The sequence below is a fragment of the Ctenopharyngodon idella genome, chromosome 4, assembly GCF_019924925.1.
Source record: "Ctenopharyngodon idella isolate HZGC_01 chromosome 4, HZGC01, whole genome shotgun sequence".
Taxonomy (NCBI): Eukaryota; Metazoa; Chordata; class Actinopteri; order Cypriniformes; family Xenocyprididae; genus Ctenopharyngodon; species Ctenopharyngodon idella.
The window spans coordinates 19654040-19671513 of record NC_067223.1 but is presented as its reverse complement, the minus strand read 5'-3'; the positions used below and the strand labels follow the sequence as shown (position 1 = coordinate 19671513).

General features: G+C 37.5%; 4 protein-coding genes across 9 annotated transcripts in view; 2 read left to right on the top strand and 2 right to left on the bottom strand.

The window, feature by feature from the left end:
• Window positions 1–17474, bottom strand: part of LOC127510680 (gastrula zinc finger protein XlCGF8.2DB-like) — a 220351-nt gene that overhangs the window by 42454 nt on the left and 160423 nt on the right. The window lies entirely within an intron of this gene.
• LOC127510610 (gastrula zinc finger protein XlCGF57.1-like) overlaps window positions 1–17474 on the top strand; it is a 151214-nt gene that overhangs the window by 16680 nt on the left and 117060 nt on the right. The gene's annotated exons all lie outside the window — the stretch shown is intronic.
• Window positions 1–17474, bottom strand: part of LOC127510601 (gastrula zinc finger protein XlCGF8.2DB-like) — a 142725-nt gene that overhangs the window by 52467 nt on the left and 72784 nt on the right. The gene's annotated exons all lie outside the window — the stretch shown is intronic.
• LOC127510652 (gastrula zinc finger protein XlCGF8.2DB-like) lies at window positions 719–16558 on the top strand. 2 transcript variants are annotated; one of them, XM_051890506.1, is made up of 3 exons: window positions 719–781; window positions 1767–1918; window positions 5974–7219. In XM_051890506.1, exons 2-3 carry the CDS (start codon window positions 1834–1836, stop codon window positions 6849–6851), a joined length of 963 nt encoding a protein of 320 aa, XP_051746466.1. In that variant the 5' UTR covers window positions 719–781; window positions 1767–1833; the 3' UTR covers window positions 6852–7219. The 2 variants fall into 2 exon arrangements, with proteins under 2 accessions (XP_051746466.1, XP_051746465.1); XM_051890505.1 differs by lacking the exons at window positions 1767–1918; window positions 5974–7219 and adding exons at window positions 11206–11459; window positions 11917–16558 and having other exon boundaries at window positions 737–781.

Genomic DNA, 17474 nt, shown 5'->3' with positions numbered 1-17474 from the left:
CATCGACTCCATGCAGATCGCAATAGCAAGACGTGGATGTTTGCAAGGATCTTTTAATCCTGACCAAAATGCCAGCCCATTTTCCGATTAAATGAACAGCCTGTTTGCTGGCCCACAAGCAAACATATAGTATAGACATCTATGATGTGCGTGATTTTGTCGAATTTCTGACTTTTTTTTTCGAGATTTTGCTAATTTAAAATATGTTTCTATTAAGAAACATTTTTTAAAGGACTAGATCCATGAAAACAACTAATAATTCTGTAGCGATGTCACTTTGTAAAAAAGACTAAGTGTCTGCGCACATACACATTCAAACGCACAAACCTATAGACTAAACATGTAAATGAACGGCAAGAACGCATTAAAAGTCTTCTGTTTTCAGTTAAAAAGATGTCATTTAAGCGGCCCCTAAGTTAATTAACAATTTTTACAATGGAAGTGATTCAATCAAAAACTTTTTTTTCCTTTTTCTTTTTCATATCAGCATATTAGTATGATTTCTGAAGGATCGTGTGACACTGATTACTGGAGTAATGGCTGATGAAAATTCAGCTTTGCATCACAGAAATTAAAATTATATTTTAAAGTATATTAAAAAGTAAATTAATACATTTTTGAGCAAATAAACGCAGGCTTGATGAGCACAAGTGACTTCAAAAACAGTAAAAATAGTAATGTATCCAAACTTTTGACTAACAGACTTTTATTTTGGTTTGGTGTTGTGACAGCATAAAGCTGCGCCACTCTCCTGCATTCGCTGTGATTCGGCTGAAGAAAGGTTTGCGTTTACCGATTCTTATATCTTAGTCTATTAAGTCTTATAGTTTAACTTATGTTAGCCTGCTATGTTAATGTTAGAATGTAAATTAAAAAAAGAGAGAAAGGTGTGTGTTTTATGTCGCTTTAAGTGTTTAGATCGATACAAACCCTGCATATAACTTTATGAGAGCTATGAAATGAGTTATATATCTCTGAATGTTACTTTGTTATGTTTAACCATTAACGAACCGTTAAGCATGTGAGTACAGCGCAATAGTGATGGAGAAACCGAGGTTTTGGAAACTTAAATTAATTGAACCAAATGATTCAGTGATTCGAATCACCGCGTCTAACGAACACAAAAGTGTGAAGCTTGTTTATATTTTCGCCTGACTGTGCAACGCGATCCTCCGCTGATCGCGGACGATTTTTTTTTTGTTTTGTTTTGTTTTTTTGTTATACACTTGACCAAACCCACGCTACCAAAGAATCATATAAAATCCAGTAAACCTTTAGATTACATGTAACAAGAGAACATATCAAACTATAAATCTTACAATATCTGAAATATATTCTAATTCATTAAACATTTAATTTAATGAACATTTGTATTAAACAGACTTTTATTGTAATTAAAAAGGCTTATTTCTGCTGTTGTAGGCTCATTTTGTAAATGTACGCAATTAATTTGGACAAGCAGAAGTGGTGCTGGTAAGATGCTGGTACAGAATCGGCTTTAAGTTGTGCATCTTCGAATGCGGAGCCGAGCACAAAGTAACAAAAATGGCCATGCACACCACCAGGTGAAACGGTCTCGCGCACTCAACGCACACGACCACGCACACCGCAATGACGTAATTTCACATTTTTGGCTAATGTTTAATTAACTTGCACTCGGACTGACTCCCTTACCAGTGCGCTGACTACAGAACTAGGGAGCTGATTGAGATTTAGTGTGGATTTATTTTTCTTCCTCTTAATTATTCTCATCTTAAACATGACAGACGTGAACCAGCGTGTCCAAACACACACTAAAAAACTCCTGAAGCAACGAGAACCACGTGTATAAAGATGGCGTTTATTAAAGTGGAGAGTGAAGATATGAAGATTGAAGAAGCATTTGAAGTGAAACAAGAAGAGACCGAGACACAAACAGGTTGGTTTCATTCTCAAAGCTCATTTGATCTTTATTCAAATATCCAGCTCTACAAAGACTGATATTTTTGATGAATGTCATATGAGTGTCCTAATTAAAGCACTATTATTTGACATGGAGCAAGTCACATCATGTGGACAGACATGTTGAGATCACACGACCAGACAAACACTAATGCTGCCTTCAAACCAGATTACGCATTCAATAATCACTCCAGTTCTGCTTCGGATTCACCATGGCCACATTCACACAGCAGCAGAATACGGTTGTCAGTCCTGTATTTGAGTCCTTAATACAGTTGCGTTCACACTTAGAACACGAAACTGATGGGAGTGGCTCCGGTGTCACTCCTGTAAATAACCGTACTATGCTCGACTCAAATGTCGTGTTATGAGTGAAATGCTGCAAAGGACATGTGACGCGAGTGCAACAGTTAAATGTGTCCGGCTAGCATGTTTTCATTGTTTACATTTACATTGACTCTCATTGCACGTTCATACAGATAGTATTTGAGACGCTGCTGTAAATTGTTGTGTGAACGTGACATTTTAAGACTCCTGTAAGTAAATGCGGTTGTAAACCCAAAAACTGACAGTGTGAACATAGCCCGTTTCTCGCTCCTTGCCCACTGATAACAGAAAGACCGCTCCACCTTCGCTCCCTGATGAACTTCAGAACATATATTGAATGAAAAAAAAACACTAGTGTGCATTAAACACTTTTTCCCATGCCGTGGTAGACTACGGCAAGCTTGGTTATCTCAACACGTCGATCACTTTGAACATACTTGCATTAAGACTCCACCCATTACAGTAGCAGCCACTGCTCCTTCAAATTTTGTCCAGTTCTTATGAAAATTGTCAGAGATGATCTTTGGACTGAGCTGCACAGAAAAGACTGAACAGATTTTTTTTTTTTTTAATTCATTTTTGTTCAAGTACAACATCACAAACTTGGTTTAGAGGCTGTGTCTTGGCCAGACTTTGATCAATGAAAATGAAAGTTGGTAGGTTTCTTCAACACCATGATCTGAGGGGACATGCCAAAGTAGGGAACAGCATCACCTATGGGTCAAAAGATATGAAAAATAGTTATTTTTGCTAATAACTTTTGAACAGAAAATCATAATATTGTTGTCTCTGGATTCTTTGTGTCAAGCTGAATCGGTGCATATTGAATTTGTCCAGATCAGACAAAACATCTTACACAACACATTTTGAATTTTGTCACAAGATCTTACAACGTCATGGTGTTAACTATCACTTTTACACTGATGACATTCAATTATACTCCATCTGTACACCTGCCCAAACTGACAAAATCTCTGCCTGTGTGAAAGAAATAAAAGATTGGCTTAATTCAAATTTTCTGAAACTTAACATGGACAAAACTGAGATTATTTTTATTGGAACTCCCTCACTCACTAGCAATATTCCTACCAATTTCACCTGTGAGATTGCTGGATCTCACATCAAATCGTCTAGTACTGTAAAAAATTTAGGTGTAATCTTCGACTCCACCCTCTCCTTTCAGTCTCATATTAACTCTATCACCAAATCTATCAACTACGTCGCATTGCCCAACTCAGTCCCTTCATCAGTAACAAAGCTGAAACTGTCATCCATGCATTTGTCTCATCACGCCTTGATTACTGTAATGCCCTTTTCATTGGTCTACCTGCCAGCTCCATCTCCAGATTACAATACATTCAAAACTCTGCTGCTAGAATACTCACCCATACCAAACGTTCTGCTCTTATCACCCCAATTTTATATGATCTCCGCTGGCTTCCATTTGCTTACCGTATTAAATTCAAAATTCTCCTGCTCGCTTTTAAATCTTTGCATGGCTTGGCTCCCCCTTATCTTTGTAACATGCTCGTCCCCTACTCCCCGACTCGCTCACTACGTCTCTGACTCTGTCCTTCTCGTTGTCCCTCGGCATCGCCTCTCTTCAATGGGGGCAGATCATTTGGTATTGTTGCTCCAAAACTCTGGACTTCTCTCCCCCATTCACTCTGATGAGTTAATAATATCTCTGAATTTAAATCATTACTCAAAACTCACTTATTTTCTGAATGCTATGTCTCTAAACTGATTGATTGATTACTTAACTAATAATTCTCTGAATGTTATGCCTCTTAAGTTCTGTTTTGTATTTTGTTGTGCTTGATTCTATTCTTCTGTATGCTGCCCTGTCCATATAATGTTCCTTTACTGTATCTTCTAACTATTGTTTGTCATCATTGTCTACTCTACTCGTATTATTTCTTCCTTGTTAAATGTACATTGTAAAGCGTCCTTGAGCCCTGGAAAGTAAAACTTATTAGAAATTGCAGTATTAAACTATTTGACATATTGGCACAAAAATTGGTAGGAGTCGTCAGCAGTATGTCCTGAAGGTACCTGAGAAGTTTGAACATGCCGCCACCTAGTGTTCCTAGTTTTTGCAAAAATACAACTTGAAAAGGTTCTTCAAATTTTGAAGTCATGGAATCTAGATAAGGTTTGTCCAAGAAGTTGCTAGAAGTCGTTAAATCTAGCGACAAAATCATTAAATTAGCAGCACTGGTGACGGGTACCTGACCCAGAGATTGTGGGCTTAAGTCCCAGATGGAACAACTTTATAAAATTGTCATTTCAATTAGTTTGTCATCAAGGTAAGTGTTGTACTAATTTTTCTTTTGGATTAGAAATGAGTGTTTTTGTTCATTCCTGTATGAATATCTGTTAATTTTGAGTTAATTTTCACCTGCTCTGCATTGAGCTTCCGGCCCGTATTGCTGATTGCAGCTATATTTTGAGTTATAGAGAGAGATAATTCGCACACTCATACACACCTCTCTCTCTCTGAGTTTGTCCAGTGTCTCTCTAGTGAAGCTGCGGGTTTTAAAAACCACAATGTTACTCCCTTGTAGGTAAGAAATACAGTATAACATAGCAAAATGGGCTGTTTACACAACACTGTTTTAAACCTAAAAAATTAAACTTCCGCTCGCTATTAATGCTAAAGACCTTGATTAGCTTGTTCAGGTGTGTTTGATCAGGGTTGGAGCTAAACTTTGTAGGAAAGTGGATCTCGAGGGCCAGAGTTCAGAACCCCTGCATAATGGTATTCATGAATATATCACTGTAGGCAAGAATTCATATTTCTTCTGACCTATTTCATTCACTATATTATCCATTATCTAACTAAAGCTGTTGTTTTTATTTATTTTTTCCATATTCCCAACATTGTTGTTTTGTTGTTGTATATAGATTCTTCTGACCAAATTAACCCAATATGTCTATTATCAAACCTTAAGCCTGAAAATCTCACTACTTTGACTTGATCTAGCATCATATTATATAGGGGTTGAACGACCTCAGATTATTATGTAATTAAAGACGAACTGACATCGACTAATCGCTGATGACGTCATTAATAAAAACAAAATGGGAATGCTTGACACAATCCGCAACTAGAGGCTAAAGTTTGAACAAACGTTGATGTTGGCTAGGTATTGCTTCTACATATCAGCTTATGTTTATCTATCCTTCGGTGTATGGGTTGTTATATTTCTTGCAGATTTCTGCTAGTTCTAAATCAGATACAGATAATGTAGCACAGTAAAATTACATTTGAGTCCATTAGTAAGAGAGCCGTTGTGTGTGAATTAATCTTAACTGTGTGGCATCTCTCTACTAATAGTGAAGCTGTGGGTTTTAGTTCTTTTGAAAACAGAAAAACATGCTAAAACTTTGTTTTTAAGCTATTTTATTGATAAATCACAGAACAGCATTGACAGTAAGTTTCTACACTACTGAATGTTTCTGTGTGTGATCTGCACGTGATACTGTATGTGTGTGTTATACAGTGTAACAGCGCATTAATTTAGAACAGTGATTTACTTGCCTGTACAATAAACCATTTAAAACCTGCATTCACCCGATCAATATGGAGTATCCAGTCGGTATAAACAAACATCTTTTGGAGCGTTCTCAGAGTATGCATTTATTTGTCATTTTGTGCCATTAAACTGGGCTTAAACGTATTTTTTTCTGTTTTCACCTTAGATCTGATGCCGCAGAAAGAGGAGATTCAAGATCTGAATGATGTAAAGGAAGAGAAACATGATTTCGTAACTGGAGAAAACGATCTTAGCTGCTCGCAGACTGAAAAGACTTCCTCAAAAAAAAGAGCTCAAAAGACGGGGGGTAGACATAATTTCACCTGCTTTCAGTGTGAAAAGAGTTTCAGCCAACGTGAAAACCTTGAAGCTCACATGAAAGTTCACAACGGAGAGAGCCCTTACACCTGCCAACAGTGTGGAAAAGGTTTCAATGGAAAAGGAAACCTTAAAGTCCACATGAGAATTCACACTGGAGAAAAGCCTTACACCTGTCCTCACTGTGAAAAGAGTTTTGCACAACAAGGAACACTTAGTGATCACATAAGAATTCACACTGGAGAAACACCTTTCACATGTGATCAGTGTGGAAAGAGTTTCAGACAAAGAGTCACCCTTAATTTCCACAAGAAGATTCACTCAAGAGGGAACTGTTGTAAATGTCATCAGTGTGGAATGAGTTTCGCGGACAACGATCTCCTTAAGAATCATGCAATAACTCACATTGGAGAGAAGCGTTTCATTTGCCCTCACTGTGGAAGAACTTGCTCGAGCAAATCAAACCTTGAGGTTCACATGAGAGTTCACACTGGAGAGAAGCCTTTCATCTGCCAACAGTGTGGAAAAGGTTTCAAAGAAAAAAGAAACCTTAAAATACACATGAGGCTTCACACCGGAGAGAAACCTTTCATGTGTCTTGAGTGTGACGTGAGTTTCACATACCAAAGAGATCTGAAACTTCATTTGAAAGTTCATGCTGGAAATAGCGTTGCGATTAGTGTACCATTGCCAGAGCGTGTCAGAAAGAAAAAGGCGTTTATGTGAATCTCAGCTCCACAGGCTTCCTAAATCCTCAGCGATTGTAAGGACAGTAAGGATGGCGATATCAATCCGAGCGAGAGCCTGATGATGAAACATTGGAAGAAAACTAGTTATTCAACCCAAACTTCCATTGTAAGGACTACTTGAGCAGGACATTTCTCACTGACAAGTTTTTACGCAGTCTGTCATACATTAAGATGTTGCAACTGTAATTCCTCTACATTAGCATTAACAACTTATGTATATCAACAAACCCATGTATATTTCTATTTTATTGAGGTCCACATGTGGGAACTGTATCAATAACGGTGCATGCGTTAGCTGAACACTAGCATGAATGACTGATGTAACATTAAAGTTTGTAAAACAAACCTTGCTGCATCCTTTATCATTACTCAAAGTAGTAAGAACGACAGAAAATCCGCATTAACTGGCAGAACTTTTGGTAATAGTGGCCCACAGCTGATCAGCAGAACTAATTCCGTAAGACAGAAATAACATGAGTTAGCCGGTTAGCTGGAGATCTACACAATAAAAAAACACAACTCTACGTATTTTAAACAGCAGGTAGGAAATATATACATCAGTAATTAATTATACTTTCAGGTTGTCATACAGAGGAGTAAGTTGGTCCAAATAAAGTGGGTACTGTCCCATTTTTAATGGATAAGTTTTTTGCTTGTTTTATGTATATCTTTTATTTATTTAGTAAATGCATCTTGATTTAAGAATATTTAGATATTTGGACTGGAAACAAGACAAACATGCTAAGTAAGAAAAGCATGTTTTGCAATGCAGGTGTTTCGCATGTTGCATATCAGAAGACCCACAGTATGGACCCATTGGCCGGCAAATGACCAGTGAGAAAATGTTGAAAATAGCAGTGGGTTGAGAACCATAAGAGAGTAGCCTTCGCCCTCTGGAAACAAAGTCAGAATACAGGACCATTTCACTTTTTTTGGATATAACAACTGAATGGTGTTTCACAAATGACATTCTTTTTAGCAGCTGCAGGTCGAGACTAAATGATGTTTCATTAACAAAATTCGGGAGGAGCAGGTGCAGATAATTAGACTAATTATCACAAGTGGAAAGCATTCAGCTAATCAACCAACAGAGGTATATACTGCAGACTTACCTCTGTTCGTTGACAGTTTATCAGCATCCCTCCGCCACCCCATCTCCTCACTTCTAGTTCTATCTCTCATAACCACATCCGAGCTCGGAGCCCTCCCCCTGGACAGCACGCCAAATACGCATTACTTTATCTAATTATATATATATGTGAACTCGTGAAATACATAGAGGTAATTGGAGTATCTGAAGACCATGGCAGCCTCACTCTCTACAGTGATTTCAGTGAACCAGCAAACCTCTGCCATGGCAGGCTGGACAATTTAATAGAGCAACTCCCGACTACTCTTAAAATCCAGCCTGTCCACAAACATGCTCGATGTAGAGTTTGTTGATTCAGATGAGAGATAAATAGTAGAAGTAATGTGTTTTCATTTTATTACAGGACTTATTAGACCAGGGGTTGGCAACCTTTTGAGTGCTATTTTTAATTTTTCTGGTTTACCTCTGTGCCAATAACACATTGCTAACATGAATTAGCATGCTGCTAGCATGATTTATCAGTTTGTTAGCATGACGTTGCTAGCACAGAGCCCAAAGTCAAACTGCGTTTCCACCGTCGGACCAGAAGCTCTGCAGTGCTTGACTAAAACCTACCCTTAAATGAAGGTTACTTGACTTGATGTAGCCAGGTCCTATCCATAGGACGAATATATATATACACAGGTGCTGGTCATATAATTAGAATATCATCAAAAAGTTGATTTATTTCACTAATTCCATTCAAAAAGTGAAACTTATATATTATATTCATTCATTACACACAGACTGATATATTTCAAATGTTTATTTCTTTTAATTTTGATGATTATAACTGATAACTAAGGAAAATCCCAAATTCAGTATCTCAGAAAATTAGAATATTGTGAAAAGGTTCAATATTGAAGACACCTGGTGCCACACTCTAATCAGCTAATTAACTCAAACACCTGCAAAGGCCTTTAAATGGTCTCTCAGTCTAGTTCTGTAGGCTACACAATCATGGGGAAGACTGCTGACTTGACAGTTGTCCAAAAGACGACCATTGACACCTTGCACAAGGAGGGCAAGACACAAAAGGTCATTGCAAAAGAGGCTGGCTGTTCACCGAGCTCTGTGTCCAAGCACATTAATAGAGAGGCGAAGGGAAGGAAAAGATGTGGTAGAAAAAAAGTGTACAAGCAATAGGGATAACCGCACCCTGGAGAGGATTGTGAAACAAAACCCATTCAAAAATGTGGGGGAGATTCACAAAGAGTGGACTGCAGCTGGAGTCAGTGCTTCAAGAACCACTATGCACAGACGTATGCAAGACATGGGTTTCAGCTGTCGCATTCCTTGTGTCAAGCCACTCTTGAACAACAGACAGCGTCAGAAGCGTCTCGCCTGGGCTAAAGACAAAAAGGACTGGACTGCTGCTGAGTGGTCCAAAGTTATGTTCTCTGATGAAAGTAAATTTTGCATTTCCTTTGGAAATCAGGGTCCCAGAGTCTGGAGGAAGAGAGGAGAGGCACACAATCCACGTTGCTTGAGGTCCAGTGTAAAGTTTCCACAGTCAGTGATGGTTTGGGGTGCCATGTCATCTGCTGGTGTTGGTCCACTGTGTTTTCTGAGGTCCAAGGTCAACGCAGCCGTATACCAGGAAGTTTTAGAGCACTTCATGCTTCCTGCTGCTGACCGACTTTATGGAGATGCAGATTTCATTTTCCAACAGGACTTGGCATCTGCACACAGTGCCAAAGCTACCAGTACCTGGTTTAAGGACCATGGTATCCCTGTTCTTAATTGGCCAGCAAACTCGCCTGACCTTAACCCCATAGAAAATCTAGGGGTATTGTGAAAAGGAAGATGCGATATGCCAGACCCAACAATGCAGAAGAGCTGAAGGCCACTATCAGAGCAACCTGGGCTCTTATAACACCTGAGCAGTGCCACAGACTGATCGACTCCATGCCACGACACATTGCTGCAGTAATTCAGGCAAAAGGAGCCCCAACTAAGTATTGAGTGCTGTACATGCTCATACTTTTCATGTTCATACTTTTCAGTTGGCCAAGATTTCTAAAAATCCTTTCTTTGTATTGGTCTTAAGTAATATTCTAATTTTCTGAGATACTGAATTTGGGATTTTCCTTAGTTGTCAGTTATAATCATCAAAATTAAAAGAAATAAACATTTGAAATATATCAGTCTGTGTGTAATGAATGAATATAATATACAAGTTTCACTTTTTGAATGGAATTAGTGAAATAAATCAACTTTTTGATGATATTCTAATTATATGACCAGCACCTGTATATAACAGGACATGAGAAATGTTACAGTACCCTAGATAAATCAAAGTGGCCAGTTAAAAGGGCCAAATGATAAATGGAAGTAATTTACCTGCATAATTGATGAGCATGAATGAATTAAGATATTAATCCTCTGTGCATGGATAAATGCGGTTTAAATAGGAGTAGGAAAAAAATGTATGCCTTAATCAGGACGCAAACTTCTGCAAACATTCAGCTGTGTGTTCATTGTAGGAGGCCGATCACATGGATGTGACTATTGTGAGTCAAAGCCATAGCGCCACCAACTGGCAACAGGAAGTGTGTCACTTTCAAAATGCTTTAAAATCGCCCTCTTATTTTTACCCAATTCGCTTCAAACTTTGTCAGAATAATATCAAGACATGGGAGACTTTTTCAACATGATGCCAAGACAGTGAAGATGATAAATTGTGAACAGATATTGGATACCTCGAACGGTGTTGCCATGGCAAGGGATTAAAGTAAGGACAAAAAAGGAAAACAGGAAGAGTCTCATGTCTTGACATAATCCTTTTACATTCACCCAGTTGAATTGCATATTGCCTGTCGTGCACAGTCTCCCTAAAGCCTTGGGGGTGCCGGGGCTTGGGCCCGTCATCGCTGCTTGCAGCTATATTTTACATTTGTAATATTTTAGCATTTTATTATTCAGTATATTGTACAGCACTGTGGTCAACATTTGTTTTAACGAGTGCCTTATTAATTTGGAATTGGAGTCCGTCTCCGAGTGTCATTCTCTGTCCCCTGACAGCTCTTCTGCTCTTTCTCCTCGTTGTCCTCTCCCTGTAGATATAAATTAGTGCAGGCAGATGTCAGTGGTGTGTCCTAATAGTCATCTGGTTTGCACTAACACATATGGGCACTTTAAGTTTATTGCCCAATTTCTTAATAACTGATTGATTTTGATAAACTCATCCTGCTCTTTCCAGAAATGTTTGTTTCAGTTAACTGACCTGGGAACATTCCACTGTCACAAGGAACCTTGAGCTGGAACAGAGGAATGATCTAGAAACCAATCCCATCTCTTCTCATTCTACAAGATTATAACCACCCTCACAATTCTATATAAGGCTCGGATCAGTTGGCAGGTTTCACTTGTTGGTCAGGAGCAACGAAGAGCAAGCAAATGTCAAGCACATTTCCAATCCCAGGCGGAAAAAGACCCAGAGACCCCTCTACTCAGGTTAGGCATTATATTTAACATTGTTTATGATATAGTACTTACTATTATTTACAGACACTGATTCATAAAATATTGACCACTCCAGTTTCTAGTTTATAATTATAGGCACCAGAGGTACCACAATTAGAAAATGTATTATTATTATTATTATTATTAAATAACAACACATGCTACTTTTTATCTATTTATAGTTACATTTAATGTTGTGAAATATTTGTAGTTCTTGTTGTCATATCTAGAAACTGTTATTCCCTACCCAGTCTCTCTCCTCTCTCTCTTGGTTAATTAGTTATTTGTGTCAAGATAATAAAAGAAAAACTGATCTTTATGAAGTCAGTAAAGAGATTTTAGTGTTAAAAGCTGCTGGATAAACTCTTTGTGATTAGTCTTACCTACAAAAGTGACCAAAACTGCTTGCTTTCTCACTTAAATTCATTATGTTCTGTCTCTTCATCAGGGGTTAAAGGTCAAGTTTTTGATCAATATACCTTTGTTGGTGAGGTCAGAGACTGAGGCACAGAGCACTTGTGATCGTCTACTCAAATCTGTAAGTGGAGGCTTTGAGGAAGAGGATAGGAAATATATGAAGGACAAGAATGGCAAATACGTGCTGGAAGACGTAGCCGTGGTTATTGGCATGAATGGAAAATACACCCCAGATCTACAAATGGTCCTGAATAAGCTCAAAACCTTTAATTGTGATTGTGAAGTCAGGTATTCTATAATCACGTACACCTGGGGAAAGAATGGAACAATAGCACAAGATGCGCCTGACACACCGTACCAGGATATTCGAGAGTATCTGAAAAGCAACGCTGTTACAACAAAACTTGTGGAGGAGTTAAGGGGGAAGGACAGAAGTTGTCTGGTTTACTTCAGTTTCGTTGATAGCGACACTTTCAGCTTCAACTCCATCTACAGTGAATACTTACAGATTGTGAGAGAGGAGCTGAGAAAAGACTCTGTCCCACCCACCGTGATGTCAACTGGTTATGAGTTCACCCACGAGAACGAAGCTCACATTGCAAGTGACCTGGACCGCTTGATTCGTTCAGCCGTAGCAGAGGTCTGTTCTCTCTTAGTGTATTACCCAGAACCCAACTTCTGTGTTCTAGTGCGTGATGGACTCAATACCATAGAGGAGAGTTTCATCCAACAAGGAAGGAAGAAAACCGAGTACAAGATGGAGTCACCAGTTCTGATCAGACAGGTCAAGTTACGTGAAAATTTTAAACCCAAGTTTGCACAGAAAAACCCCATCATCATCGTTGCTCCAGAAAGATTTAGTCTAAGTGGCAAAGGCCTGAAGATCGGACAGTCAACTCTGGAGGGGAGGAATTTGGCAATTGGTGCATACTGTAATGGGGAGCTCACGAGTAAGGAAACATATAATGGGGTGAATTTACCAAATGACCCCCATGTTCAGAAAGGAGTATATTATAAAAACAGACAGTTTATCATAGATTTGTATCTATGTAAGGATGACAAGGACTTTGAAGAACTGAGTAAAAAAAATCCATTCAGCATGGGTGGAAAAGATGCCACAATACTAGTCGATGCTATTAGAGAAGCAAGGGAATGCCGAAAGTTTGTTGAAGAAATTGATGAAAAGTTGCAGAAAGATAAATAGATTGAAACATTCATCTGCCTCTGCCGGCCCTTATTCCGATCAGAAAATGTTTATATGCAAATTATATACAAGTGGCAGTTTTTATGTGTCGATATGTTTATATGGTAATTTATTATCTTATCTAAAGACATACTCCATACTGAAATCCCACACAGCAAAATCCTTTGCGATTTCATAATCGCGTTTAAAGGATTAGTTCACTTTCATATTAAAATTTGCTGATAATTTACTCACCCCAATGTCATCCAAGATGTTTATGTCTTTCTTTCTTCAGTAGAAAAGAAATTAAGGTTTTTGATGAAAACATTCCAGGATTATTCTCCTTATAGTGGACTTCAATTGGCCCCAAAAGGTCAAAATTACAGTTTCAGTGCAGCTTCAAAACGTTCTACACGATCCCAGACGAGAAAAAATGGTCTTATCTAGCGAAACAATAGGTAATTTTCTAAAAAAAAAAAAAAAAAAATTATATACTTTTATCCACAAACGCTCGTCTTGAACTAGCTCTCTTCTTCTTCTCTATTAGAATTCCGGCAGTGTAGATGCTGCTAAGTGTATTACTGCCCTCCACAGGTCAAAGTTTGAATTGTCATATACAATATGCTAGTGCAAGTACAATTACTTCAGCTGTTTGGGGTCAGTTGAAGTCCACTATAAGGAGAATAATCCTGGAATGTTTTCATCAAAAATTTCTTTTATACTGAAGAAAGAAAGACATAAACATCTTGGATGACATGTGGGTGAGTAAATTATGAGGAAATTTTAATATGAAAGTGAACTAATCCTTTAAACGCGATTTCATAAATCGTGCAGCCCTACTGAGCAGTGTTCATTTAACACTGGGGGGAAGGGGGTGCTGTACACAACATAAACACACTAAGGGTGTGTTCACACTTGGCATGTTTGGTTCGATTAAAATGAACCCTAGTCCAGTTGCTCTGTTAGTGCGGGTCATTTGAATAATTGTGAACGCTGCCTGGTGCGCACCAAACAAGCGAGACCGAGACTGCTGAAAAGAACTCTGGTGTGGTTTGAATGAAATATAACGTAACACAGGCAAGACATGTAAATGAACCAAAGACAGGAAAATGAGACCCTAAAAAGAACAGAATGCTCACGCATACCTATTTTTTTTATCGTCATAGTCGTAATGTTGCTCGTCACAGTTCGGTACAGCCACCAGAACCGCGTCTCCTCACAGTAGATCTTCGTTTGTGTGTGACGGAGGGATTCCTGCCGTTATTTTGACTCCGATACACATTTTATAAGCTCTTCACGAGTTCTCAACTGGTCAAAATAGCATCATATATAGGCTATGTACATACAACGAGCGCATTTAGCCCAACACACAGCATTGTTTTGGATGTTCGGTAAGTTTCATTTTAAAATACGCAATATGTCATAAAAGCTGACCAATCAAGTTGTAAATGTATCCCCAGAGCTGAGTAGATTACTTATGAATTGTAATCAGTTACTGATTACAAATTACATGACAAAATAATCTCTTAGATTACATTTTTGGTAACGTAATCTGACTACTTTTGGATTACATTTACATTACCCTTATTTGATGTCACATGTATTGTATATATTGTATTTTGACAGATACAAAGAAAAAATATATTCCAAAAATATATTCTATTCACCAACAAGAGCATTAACAGATTCTTTTTAAACTGCAATGTATGGACAGTTAATACTCCAAAATACTAACACTAATGTACCTGTTAGTGTTTGCTGATAGTAACACTGAATAAAACAAAATCACATCTTATGATTTTAAAACATATTTACTTAAATATAAGTATATGTAGAAAACAGCAACATTACAAAAACAAATACTGAAAAACATGAAATTCATTATATTATTATTTCATATATATTCATCTGTATTTCCCCCTCACCGCCGAAAATACTCAAAGAATCACGAACATATATAAGCGGCAGGTTCATTATGAAAAAAATATAAACGTTAAAAAAATGAAAAATTAGGAGAATCAATGAATTGTGAACAACTTACTGCCATTATGTAAATAATATGTAATCATGTAATCCATAAAGTAACTGTCATCTGATTACGAGTATTTTAAAAAGTAGTTTACTCTAATTACAAGTATTTGATTTTTGGAATCTGATTACATGTAATCCGTTATTACCCAGCTCTGTGTATCCCTATGCGTTTAAGTTCGGTGTTAAAAATGCCAATGTGAACGCTAAGTGGGCCAGGACTCAATTTTTTTTTTTTTTTTTTTTTTTTTTTTGGTCCGGACCAAACAAACCAAAGTGTGAACACACCCTAACATAACAATTAAAGACAAAGTTCACATTTTGGCTTAGAGACATAGCAGCTCTAATTTGCAGCTAAATCATCTTTCTCCTTATCCATATCATAGTATAGTATAGTACAGTAATATCATTAATGAAATAATCATTTAAAGAAGGAAATCAAAATTACAATTGATATTAACTTTAATTTATTTCCCTTTTTGGTTATTAAATCTTAATAGTGAGGTGTTTTTCTTGTAATTACTGGCTAAAAATAATGCCTAAAAAATAATATAACCATTGGTATATTTCAGAAAAATGCTGTCTCTCTCACTGCAAAAATCAAAGTTACAAAGTATGTGGGGTGTTGCAATTTACATTTCAATTAAAATTTTAAGCATCTAAAATACCCTATTTCTATTTTTTTATGAGAGATGTCTACTAAAAACTTTAATTTAAACTTTCTGACTAGGCTTTCTCAAGGTAACAATAAAGTGTCTACAGTTTTAAAAGCTTGAAGTTTTGAGTTTCAAGTAGTTTCGAAAGTTTGAAGGTTTTAAGGCCATGCTGTTTGCTGTGGTGTTCTGTGTGGATTCAACGTCATTGCTACACGGTTGCTAGGGTGTGCTAAATGGTTGGTAGGCGGTTGCTAGAGTGTTGCTATGCAATTGATTGATTGATTGATTTAAGGTCTGGATTCAGAGGTGCCAATTCATGTGTGAAAATGATCCTTTATGCTCCTTCCGAACCATTATTTTACAATTTGAGCCTGAGAGATGTTAAGGGGACGATCTGTCAAAATTTGATTGATGACCCCTCTTAAAAAAATTATGTGACAGTGGTGATCAAGGGACATTTTTATTAAAGACAGCTTTGCATTTGCTTTAGAAGAAACAATTTCTTTCACGTTTTATGTATGTGAAGGAAAAACTATTTATATCTTATGATATGCTTACTGTAAAGGGTGTTGGTACGTGACAGGAGGGCCTCCACTCAAGGACAGAATATGATGAACAAGTCTAAGAAAGTATCACATGTGGTTAAAAATACCATCATTGGCTTAGAGATGAGACTATAAGAGAGGAAGGATGCCCTCCCTTCACTGTCACACTCTGCAGCCACTCTGAGTGACTGTATGACTGCTGGCCTTTTCTTGCAAGAAAATTAAACTCAAAGACAATTAATATATTTGTCTCTTATTCAGAATTGTTTGTTTTTTTATTTGCCACAACAAACACAGATCTATATTTTGATTGCTGACAGCTTCTTCACCAGATCCACAATCTGATTGCATTCAGCACTTGCTCTGCAGTAAATCTCTGAGCCATTTCAAGTTTTGCTAATCATACTTCCTATCATGAAGTATAGTAGGAAGAAAAAAATAAGTCAATGGCTACCGTCAACTGTCTGGTTACCAACATTCTTTAAAGGGTTAGTTCACCCAAAAATGAAAATTCTGTCATTTATTACTCACGCTCATGCCTTTCCACACCCGTAAGACCTTCGTTGATCTTCGGAATGCAAATTGAGATATTTTTGTTTAAATCCGATGGCTCCATGAGGCCTACATAGGGAGCAATGACGTTTCCTCTCTCAAGATCCATAAAGGTACTAAAAACATATTTAAATCAGTTCATGTGAGTACAGTGGTTCAATATTAATATTATAAAGCGACGAGAATACTTTTGGTGTGCCAGAAAAAACAAAATAACTAATTATTTAGTGATGGCCGATTTCAAAACACTGCTTCAGGAAGCTTCGGAGCGTAATGAATTAGCGTGTCGAATCCGCAGTTCGGAGTCATGTGATTTCAGCAGTTTGGCGTTTTGACACGCGATCCGAATCATGATTCGACACGCTGATTCATTACGCTCCGAATCTTCCTGAAGCAGTGTTTTGAAATCAGCCATCACTATATAAGTCGTTATTTTGTTTTTTTGGCGCACCAAAAATATTCTCGTCGCTTTATAATATTAATATTGAACCACTGTACTCACATGAACTGATTTAAATATGTTTTTAGTACATTAATGGATCTTGAGAGAGGAAATGTCATTGCTCCCTATGTAGGCCTCACGGAGCCATCGGATTTAAACAAAAATATCTTAATTTGTGTTCCG

Excerpts from the sequence above, each read along its gene's own strand:
- LOC127510652 (XM_051890505.1), top strand. The coding sequence starts at position 11,403 with ATGTCAAGCACATTTCCAATCCCAGGCGGAAAAAGACCCAGAGACCCC. Across the intron at positions 11,460-11,916 it reads CCAGAGACCCCTCTACTCAG|GGGTTAAAGGTCAAGTTTTT; the intron begins GTTAGGCATTAT and ends TCTCTTCATCAG.